Here is an 11278-nt window from a genome sequence, read left to right as displayed (position 1 = left end):
AAATCACCATCCCATCTTTAGAAGGTTTAGAGTTTAAGCCAAAATGTGTCAAATTCATCAAGGATAGGTTCTCACCGACGAGGAAATTAACGGATAAGGAGGTTATCTCTCTTGAGGAGAGGAAAAAACAAATGAAGGAAGAGAGATCGCTAGTTGAAGTGGTAAGAATTAAGGATGAAGAAACCAAACAAGCAAACATGAAATACTTTTGGGGCTTCACATTGGTAAGAAAAGTGCCAAGAAAACGAGACAATGGTTGATGATTCAACCATGAACCGTCGAGCCATGCGACGTTAAACGAAGCGCTTCGTGGGAGGCAAACCACGCTTCTAATGTTTTATTGTGTTTTGTTTATTTTTATTTCAGGAAATAATAAGGGAACCTTTCTGGTGAAAGCTAGGAAGAGGCAATTGATATTGCAATACCCTCTGTGAGTCAACCCTATCGGGCTTGTTACGAAACATTGAGGTCAATGTTTAGTTCAAGTTTGGGGGTGGATTTACTCTTTTGCATTTTTCAATTTTTGTTTATTGTTTCTTTGATTCCCGATTTAGAGTAAGTAGTCCCACAACAGAATGAGAATCTCAAGCAAAGCACCAACAATGGAGCAACATGCGTGAAAGTGTAAGTGAGTGAAGTGAAAATGTTTGAAATTTTTTTTTAGTTCACTTACTTTTTCAATAAAGTGACAAAGCAGGTACGGATTTTTGAACTCAAACTCCTAATGTGTGCAATGAAACTTAAGGTGTTAGTAAATACTGTCAGAAGTTCTTTATGGTACATTGTTTATTGGATCAGCTTAGCCTTAACCATTGTGAGGAAAACTTTCCATTGTTTACTATATGCAGGAGACCATCAATTATTTTGACTTGTTCGTATCATGCTAAACCGTTTGTTGCATCGTTTGTGGAAATCTGTGAAAGTGATTTAGGCACTTGTTTGAATCTGAGAGTTCTTTTAGCCTATTCCAATGAAAAAACTTATTTGCTTCTGTGAGAGTGTGATCCGTTGCTAACCATTCTTTGAGCCTGAGGTCAAGATAAGTATCATAATATGCACCAAGGAAAATACCTGGTGAGTTTTGATCTCAATAAAAAGTTTTGTTTTGGACCATCAACCATAAAATTTGGTGATGTGTTTTCTCTTTGACCTTTTTAGAAAGTAGGGGAGCATTCATATAATCTGAATACAGGTTGATCTCCAAGTTGGGGAGAGTCACATTCAAAAGAAGAGTAAGTACTTATGGTAATCGGTGAAAGATAAAAGAAGTCGTAGCTTGAAAAAAAAAAGAGAGAAGTAACAACGTTTGAATATAAAGATTGTTGAAAAAAAAAAGTGAAAAAGAAGAATCAAGCTACGAATGAATGAAAAAAGATGGACAGGTAAAGGAAGTAGAGTTTTAGAGAAAAAGAAATAAGTTATGAATTGGATGCTTCCCTATATTAGGAACAACCCTTGATTATCTTCTTTTCTTTGAATCTAAACCACATTACAACCATAGAAAGACCTTCTGATTCTCAGATTCCACAAGACTTGATGCGAGCAATTTGGTGAACGTATGATATGGATCTTTGTTGATTTAATTGTTTGGATGAGTGTTTAACCCCTCTTTTATTCATCATACTTTTTGATGAGAGTGATTAGTGCTGATTCAATTACAATTGTGTAGTGTTTTGAACTTCTGGAGGTAATTTGCTTTCAACGTTTGTTTCATGTGGATGTTCTGAGTTTGCAGGTAGAAGAAGAGTATTTGACTTGGTTACTGGATTGAACCACTTGAGAAAAACTTTTTGAAAAAACTTGTTGCTTGATTGTCGGTAAACTTTGCTGGAGGTAAGTAATTTTGTTTAGGGACAAACAAAACTCTAAGTTGGGGAGAGTTTGTTAGGAGTAAATTAATGGTAAATTCAGGTGTTAATAGAAGTGATTTAGTCTCCAAACCAATGCAAAATGTGATGAATCCATAGGTTTTTATGAAGAATTGAACTGAATAAGTTTAGTTCATGTATAAAGCAAATCGAATCACTTGTGGGTGTTATTGTTGCAGGTTTTGAGCTAAATGGGAACTTAAGAAGAACATGAGGAGGATAGAGAGCTTGAAGTCTCAAAGGCAAAGGAAAAAGTTGGTTTCTGCAAAGGTCGCGCCGCGAGAGTTCTTCCTTGCGCCGCGAAAACATCTCTGTTTGAGGGGCGCGCCGCGCCAGCCCGTTGCCGCGCCGCGGCCTCGGCGTTAAAAGCCCAAAAATTCTGTTTAAAAGCCCTAGCTTCCAAGAGAGTGGTGGTTAAAGAACTTTGTGAAGAGCGAAATTAGGAGAGCATTCTGAGATTGCAGCCAAGAATAACAATTGAAGGCCAATTCTTTACCAATCGAAGACATTCCATTGATGAAGATGAATCCCTCCATTAATTCTTGTGTGTTCTTCATGTCTATGGAGAGCTAAATCCCTCTTGTTGAGTCTAAGGTAGTAGTTAACCTATGATTATACATTACCATTGATTAATTCCTGTGAACAATTATTTGAATTCATTATCAATAAGAAACCTTGTTTTTATTCTTAAATTATCGTTGAATCTTTGATCGAAAGAAAGGATTTAACTTTTGCCCTAGGTTACTATATTGATTCAATTGCAATTTGCAGAGATGGAATTGGAATTGGGTTTTCATAATTATCGTCCTTAATCACTATTATCGATATTGATATTTGGAGAGATCGAATCTCATACCGGTAAAAGTTTATCTAATTTGATTTGCAGACATGGAATCTTATTTGAGGATAAGTGAAGATAGTGATTCAAAGGATTGTTCTATTGGGAATTAATTGATAATTGTATAGGATTAGGTTGATGAACCCTAAAGGCTCAACATCTTTCTTTATTTGTTAACACAAAGTCCTTTACTTACTTTTATTTTATTATTTGCTTTTGATATTATTAGAAGTATAAAACAAACCAAACCAAATTTCCTAACTCAAAATAAACAACTATAGAACGGCAGTGATATTAACCAATCCCTGTGGATACGATATATTACAGAAAATATTTACCCACAAATACTTTCAACAGGTTGCCATTTATTCCTTTTTAGATAGAGCATGGAATAAGATTTCCAACGCTTCGAACTGGGCGTAAATCAGAGTTACGATTCTAAAGTTATGACCAAAACAAGATTTCATTTTTATGTTGAGCGGGCTAAGCGGGCTTGACCGTGCTAAGAGCGGTCTGGGAGCATGTTTGACAAGTTTGGTAGAAGAGAGCCTGTTTAGCACGGATTTTGGCGCTTAGAGAGGTCTAGGTGGTTTAGAAAGTCATTAAATACGGAAAAATCACATTTTTAGGTTATGTTTTGGGTTTTTTTGTTCCAAATCCATCAACCATTATTTTTTTTGGATATATTAGTTAAAAAACAACTATGGAGCTTGCATTTGGTTGATCGGAGGTGGATTAATCATCGTCGGAGGTGACAAACCAGAAGATTTTTGGTTCATTTCTCTTCTTCTTTGTGTATTCTCTATTTGTTCAGTTTTGTATATGTATTTACTTTGAACTCATGTATATTTGTCGCCCATGGCGTTATATAAAGCTTTCTTTACAAATATTTGTTGATTGTTTTCTTAGATTTTTGCTCTCTACCAGGGATTTGGGTTGTTGTAGAGATAAACTTCTTGAATCCTTATCTAGGATGATTATCTGTTAGTTTCTAAACTCTAGAGATGGATTTAGAGCTAACAATCTATATGGGTGTCGAAGCTTAATGCTTGTGTGTTGGTTGTGTCGATTGAGAAATCATCGATACGATTGATATGGATGTCTGCTATGTTGTTGATGTTGGCTGAAAGATCATCGCCGAGATGATATAGTTGTTCTCTCTACTTTGGGTTAGAAATGACTTAGGATGTGAGCGATGCTAGGTGACATTGACGAGTATTGCAGGTTGAGTATAACTGGTCGATAAGTTTAAGTTTGTGATAAGTAGATTGTATGAAATGCTTGATAAGTTTTATCTTTCCGAAGAATGAATTCTTTTTGTGTTAATGTTTACTTTTCCATTTTCATATTTCAGTTCATTCAAACCTAAGCTCGAAACCGTAGAAACCGTTGAACGACATTCTACAACCATCTCTGCGGACACGATAATTCCCGGATAAATATTTCCAAATATTTTGTTGCTCGCCCTATACCGCTTCAACAAAATGGCGTTGTTGCCTGGGATGGTTTTGTTAGAATTGCATCGCAATAGTTTATGTGGTTTTGAGTTGTTTATATATATCGTATATATTGTATAGTTTCGCTTGTGTGTGTGTATGTGTGTATATATATATATATATATATATATATATATATATATTTACTTGCACATGTTTATTTGTATATTTTCACTTGTATATGTTTATACTTTTTTTGGTGAATGTTGGTGAAACAAGTTGAACTCGGATTAGCTCTGAAATTACAAATATTCACTTTTCAACTTGCGTATCCAACATTCACCAATTTTCTCTTTTTGTATGTTAATACTTGTATGTGTTCATACTTGTACATTTATGTTTTCTTCTATATTCGTGAAATTGTTGTATATATTTGTACCCGTAACATTTGTTGAGTGTGTGGTTAGGACACTTTCTTAAGGTTTGCACGGTGAGACATCACCATGGCATTACGAGAGAACGTTACTTTCTGGGCACTAATACAATAATGGTGTCGAGCTAACGACGTAAAACAAGCGCTTATTGGGAGGCACCCCAATGGTTGTAAGTTTTGTGCATTTCTTCCGTAAATGAGTTGTGTAGGTGAAGTGGAGAAGGCATGGAAAAACTGTTGCATTTTTCTGGTTTTTGTGCATTTTCTGTTGAGTCCGCTTAGCGCGGTCTAGCCCGCTTAGCGTGCTCAACAGGTTGTGCCAATGTTATTTTTGATTCACTTGGCCTCTCTCTTTCCTTTTTCCCACTTTCACCAAGGCTATTAAGTAGCAGATAATAGTTTTTTTCTAATTCTTTTGTGGTTGTTTGTCGTCAATTTTGTTCCATTAGCTTGAGGAATTTTTGAGGTGATTTGCCAAGATTGAGTGTATCAACTTACAGATGTATGATAATGATATTGTTTTTGAAGTTGTATCATTCAAGGTACTCGTTTATCAAGAAGTTAACTTGCTACCCCTATTTTATACCCGCCACCCCCTCAAATAGGACATTTTTACCAAATTATTCCCGTAAAATACCGAATTTTTTAAAATTTCCGGTACCGTATTGAAAATTTCATATAAATATCGGAATTTTGTTGATTTTACCAATTTTACCGTGCCTGATGCTACATACCGAAAAATTCAAATTTCCGGGTACCGGATTTTTCAAATTTACGGTATGTGGAGAAGTCAAAATTGATACCAGAAATTTGAAATTTCCGGTAATATTGGGACTTAATTTTTTAAATCGCAGCGGAAATTTTGAAAATTCTGGTAAATGGGTACCAGAATTTTGTAAAAAACTAAGAATTTCTGGTATCGACCAAAAAGAGGTATCGGAAATTTGCTCTGCGGTACCGAAAGTTTATTTTTTTATGATTTTGGCAACAATAAATTTTTTCTAGAAAAGGTTAAATTTTTGAGTAAATAGTGTCAGGGGGAATAATGTAAAATGGGGGGGGGGGGGTGACAAGTATAAAAAAGGGGGTGGCAAGTTAATTTTTCTCGTTTATCGCTTTCTATAGCATAACATGTTTAGGAAACTTTTCATTTGTACAATTACCATGTCATTCATTCTTTTGCATTACTTGCTTGTTGATTGAATCACTTTAGTTCCCAAACCATAAATGTGAGGAAGCTTTCCATTGTTTACATATGTTGGAGGCCACAATCTTTGTTTTAACTGGATTTTATTATGTTTAATCTTTTGTTTGTATTGATTTTTGTGAAAGTATGAAAGTGATCCAGCCATTTGTTTGATTTTGAGCACAACTACCATAGCCAAATAGTCAATCCACCTTGTGAGAGTATGAAAGTGTATCCCTTTTTATCCTTTTTGTCAATGTCATGTTGTTTTTGCTAAATGTTTGTCTATAAGTGTTTGGTTTTCATTTTTGCATGGATCTTGATTCTTTGTTTTCTTGAACCCTTAACTTTGTGTTGTTGTATGAGTTTTTACCTTGCCTTAGAAAGTAGAGAGTATTCATATAATGATGTGGTTGAATTCAAGTTGGGGAGAAAAATGATTACTTGCTTGTTTGTGTTGATTACTAAAAGGTGAAAAAGAAAAAGAAAGAAAAAAAAAGGTGAAAAAGAAAATCCTCGAGAAAGGAAACAAAAATAATAGTGAATAATTGTGCCAATAAGTTTTATGTTTTGGTGTGAAACTTGGAATAAAGAAGAAGTTTGATCGAAATCGTGTTGTTCGAAACTTTATGAAAGTAATTACTCCCTTAGGCTTAGGCAAGTCTTTGTTTCGATTAGTTTTAGGACTTATTTCTTGTTTGTTCACCCAAGCCACATTACAACCTCGAAAAGCTCTTATGATTCTTACTTTTGTAGTTTCAATATGATTTTTGAGATGAATGCATAATTTTGTCTTTTGTTTGCAAGATTGTTGGACGAGTGTTCAAAATCCTTCACTTTTGTGTGTTTCATCCCTTGATGAATTTTTGCTAGGTGTGATTCATGATGTGAGCTTGTATTGTTTTAGAATATTTTGTATGATTTTTGTACTTAGGATTCGTTGCGTTTACATATTGTTGGCGTTGTAGGATAGTGGTAAGTATTTACTTGGTTTATACGTTTTTGTGTTGAGCCATACAATTGTTTTGTTTTCCAAACCTTGTTGATATATGATTCTTTGGTTGATTACTTGTGATTCTTTAAGTTTGTTTGGCCTTGTTTGAGGATAAACAAGTTTAAGCTGGGGAGAGTTATCTAACTATGGTGCTCACTTGTAAACAATACCTCTTTGTTCCACGTTCACCGCACCACTTGTTGTGAATCTTGTTGTGAATCTTGTTGTGAATTAGGACAAAATTCAATATCAAGTTGAGAGGCAAATAATAGTAGCAACCAAAATAAATGGTCTACATCAATAATAATTCGTACACAGATCTGGGGGAGAAAGCAGCTCTCCAATTCACTATACTCAGAAAGTTGTTACAAGAGATTACATATGAGTTACAAGAAAATAGCCTTCACAGTTCCTAAAGAACAATCCTATTTTCTACTCAAGTGTTTCTCAACCTCTCCAACTCTCAATATAAGAATCACTCAAACCCAAGGTATTTAGAAGTATTTCTCAATCCCCTTAGATAACTCCAAAGATTTACCAAAAACCTTTGCCTTTTTAAGTTTTCCCTTGGAATTCCCTAAAGCCTTTTTCTCTTGCTGTAAGCTATAAGATTGTCACACAATAATAATAAGAGATACATATTTATAATAGTCAAAATCCAACAAATTCATACCAAATCCCAAAAATATCTCCTTAATTGTTAGAATAAAATATATTATTATAATCTTATAATATCTCTCAAATATTATAAATATCTTATAATATCTCTTAGACTATTATAAATATATATCTTATAATATCTTTTAGAGTATTATAAATATATCTTATAATATCTTTTAGAATATTATAAATATCTTATAATATCTTTTTATATTAACTTATGATCTCTAAACTAATATAAAATATTCTAACATTAATGAATGGATCAATGAACCGAATCGACTGAATCTGATATTGTAAATCGCTCGAACCAGATTATTTTTCGACTTTATGAATTCTTGACAATCTCAAAATATGTTTTCTTTCTCTTCGTCAACACAAAGGTTTTAAGCTATATTCCAACAATATACAATTAATCCATCGCAACCATTTATATGTGCTATTTTAGATGTTGTTAAATCAAACTCATATTAAATTTAGAGATTAATTGTTATGCACCAGTATTGTAAAATTTTGTATACTGTCAATGCATCACAACCACTCAATTATATTATTTAAAAACGATTAAAATAAAAGTCAAATACTACCAATAAATTAACGGTTGTGATTCACTGATAGCGTAAAATTTCTTTATATCGTCAGTGTATTTTAATTAAATTTTAAAATTTAATAATTATAATTAAAAGACATTATAAAATATTTTTAAACAACATGCATCATATCAATTAAGTTAAAAAAACTTTATAATAAAAGTCTGAAAAACAAATGTATCCCTCAAAAATCAATTATATATGCTTTAAATATGGAATAATAATATACTTTGTCCATAAAAATCAGCATTCACCTCTTCAACTTGCTCATCCTGACAAAAAGTGAGGGGTTTATTTTTGGATATAATAGTAAAAGGACAAGATTTAACACATGATAAAAAAAATTATACCAGATGTACGAAGGGTAAGCTATCACGCCAGCATTTATTTTACAAAATCCACTACTACTTTATTTTTTTTGTAAATAAAAAAATAAGAATAAAAAGAAAAAGGAAAAAAAAATATTTAATTGTAAAAATTTGTCACCCCACATGGTCTCCACCTCATTGCCGTCTGAAACTCTTATATTCACCACCACGCACTCATTCTCATCTCTCTATCCATCTCTTCTCTTCTTTCTCTCACTCTTTCTCTATCTAATTCTATTCCTTTCCCCGAGTTACTCACTCACTCGTTTTCCACCGATTCTCACCGAGTCAGGTTTCTTCTAGAATCATCGCTTGTTCCGACTATGTCTTCTCCCTCATCGGCCGCCGTCTCTGGCGAATTCATGCTGTTCGGAGTTAGAGTAGTGGTTGATTCTATGAGGAAGAGTGTTAGCATGAACAATCTCTCACAGTACGAACAACCTCTCGACAACAGCAACAACAATATCAAGGACGATAATAACAAAGACGCTATCGCCGCCGGTTACGCCTCCGCTGACGACGCTGTTCCGAATAACTCCGCCAGGAACCGCGAACGCGAGCGTAAACGAGGTTCGATTATTTCTCTCCGATCGTTAATCGTTTTCTGTTTTTATAAAAGATTCTCTTGTAGTTTTATTTAATTCAATGATTATCGGTGTTGATTTGTGTGTGAATTTTGGAATGGATCAGGAATTCCGTGGACGGAGGAAGAGCACAAGCTGTTCTTGGTTGGATTGCAGAAAGTAGGGAAAGGTGATTGGAGAGGAATCTCTAGGAACTACGTGAAAACGCGAACGCCGACGCAGGTTGCTAGTCATGCTCAGAAGTATTTTCTCCGGCGGAGTAACCTCAATCGCCGCCGCCGTAGATCTAGTCTCTTTGATATCACCACCGACTCGGTAATTCCATCATCATCATATTCCATTCAAACTACTTGATTAGCTTTTTCTAAAATTAAAATTAAATTGATTTTTCAGCAATCTCTTTATAGAAATAGTGAGAAAATTTTGGTATGAACTTGTGTTCGATAAGTTATATTCCTAATCAATAGAGGGAAAATAATTATGGCATTCAATTTTCTTTGTTATTTATTAGTCTTCGAAGTTTGATTCAATAGTCAAACTCAACACTATTAGTTTTACCGTGTAAGGAATTTGAAAGAAAGAGAAAAGAAAACAGTAAAAATGCAAATGAAACATCTGTTTTTTCTTTTGGTTTATCTCAGGTGTGAAAATCTTTTGGTAGTTTTAGGGAAATTTAACAAAACTACTATGAAATGATCTAAGATTTTGTTCCGGTACACCAAAAAAGTCTCGAATTTCTTGGAAATCAGGGCTAAGTTAGTTTATAAACAACACCCAATATCATGACATATTCTTAGGCCTATGTTTGTTCCAGTCATTTGAAAGATAGACAAAATTTTCATGATCTGATCAATTTTTTTTATGTGTCAGGTGTCTGCTATTCCGATGGAGGAAGATCAGGTGAAGAATCAAGACAGTGTTTCACAAGTACAGCCCATGTGTCCTGCAGCCCCTGAAACTAGAAAAAGCAATGGATTTCCTTTTATGTCAGTATATCATTTGGGTGTTGATGAGAGTCCAATGGAAGAACTCACTCTAGGACAAGGAACTGCTAAACAAAATTTCACAACCAATCTATTCCATCCAATTCCTTTTGTTGTTTCAGATCCTAAAGCTTCCACTGTGTCTGATATCACCTCTAGTTCAAGTTCATCTATTGAACCTCCAACTCTCTCACTCGGGCTTTCCTTCTCATCTGATCTAAGGAAGACATCGTCAACACACTCAACTTTACACGCAATGCCATGTTTCAACAATGGTGATAACATCATAAGCGTTGCTTAAAAAAACAGTTTATAATGATGATTATGGTCCATCATATCTTGAGCATCTTGGATTCAAAGATTACAGATATATTTATGATCTATAGTCTCCTAACTCCCGTCTTTTTGACGGGAGAAGAGAAAGGGCAATGGATTCAAAAAGAGCAAGCTTAGGAGACTAAATTTGATGCATGTGTTCCTTGTACAGTAGTTATGTTATTGTTTTGTTTATGTTAAAATGTCATGACTTTAGATTCTTGTTTATTTTGGTGGTTTATGTTTGTAGTAGTTGATGTAACCGAAAATAACAAAGTAGTCTATGTTCATTCATTGCTGATAACGTTGGATGTGGACTACAGATGAATGGTTGGTTTTGTGGCTCTTTTGGGGGATAATATCAAGTTGGATTCGAACATTGTTGTTTAAATCGGACTGTACTACTTTGTCTGCTTCTTTTGACGGAATAGCTTCTTTTCATTTAACTTCAAAACTAGCATCTCAATTCATTTAACAAATTCAAATTGTTTTAACTCAATTCTGATTCAACTATGTCACTTATTTTTCCAATGAAATATTTTATATTAAGATAACAATAAATTCTCCTTAATTTTTCAATAATTAATTATGCGTGTGAGATAGTGTGCTAATTAATACCTATTCGATCACGTAATTAAACTCATGATTTAGACTTTAAAAACATTGAGTTCAATTTAAAGTTTGAAAAGGTTGGCAACCTGTCATTCCTGTTTGGTGTTAGTAGATAGGCACGTTTTTTTTCTTTGGTAATGAATGGGACATATTTACGGCAAATTATCACTAATAGTGGGGTAGAGCTGTATTAGCATCATAATAATTGTCTCTTGCTTCATGTTTTGAGCCATACATTATCCGGTTTCTCCAACACCATCTTGTTGGCTTCTATAGTTCTTTGAGAACAATGTTTCCGGTTAGGATTTTTCACGTTTTTATCGTAATAATGGAGGGACCACCTTAAATTTGTTCTGTCAACTAAGTATGGGTATTTATTGCCAGTTTCATTAACGGGGTGATAACGGAAGA

General features: G+C 34.1%; 1 protein-coding gene across 1 annotated transcript; it reads left to right on the top strand.

The window, feature by feature from the left end:
• Nucleotides 1–8524: 8524 nt before the first annotated feature.
• Nucleotides 8525–10646, top strand: LOC131635801 (transcription factor MYB1R1-like). Its single transcript, XM_058906448.1, has 3 exons — nt 8525–8943; nt 9064–9272; nt 9828–10646. The coding sequence occupies exons 1-3, from the start codon at nt 8697–8699 to the stop codon at nt 10239–10241; spliced, it is 870 nt and encodes a 289-aa protein (XP_058762431.1). The 5' UTR covers nt 8525–8696; the 3' UTR covers nt 10242–10646.
• The last annotated feature ends 632 nt before the right edge of the window (nt 10647–11278 follow it).

Source organism: Vicia villosa, linkage group LG1, assembly GCF_029867415.1.
Source record: "Vicia villosa cultivar HV-30 ecotype Madison, WI linkage group LG1, Vvil1.0, whole genome shotgun sequence".
NCBI classification, from domain to species: Eukaryota; Viridiplantae; Streptophyta; class Magnoliopsida; order Fabales; family Fabaceae; genus Vicia; species Vicia villosa.
The sequence above is the reverse complement of the archived record's forward strand: the minus strand, read 5'-3'. Positions and strand labels throughout refer to the sequence as shown.

What these genes read in the sequence shown, in the direction of transcription:
- LOC131635801 (XM_058906448.1), top strand. Translation starts at nt 8,697, where the DNA reads ATGTCTTCTCCCTCATCGGCCGCCGTCTCTGGCGAATTCATGCTGTTC. An exon ending in CGAACGCGAGCGTAAACGAG is followed by an intron (nt 8,944 to 9,063) that starts GTTCGATTATTT and finishes GGAATGGATCAG; the next exon opens with GAATTCCGTGGACGGAGGAA. An exon ending in TTGATATCACCACCGACTCG is followed by an intron (nt 9,273 to 9,827) that starts GTAATTCCATCA and finishes TTTATGTGTCAG; the next exon opens with GTGTCTGCTATTCCGATGGA.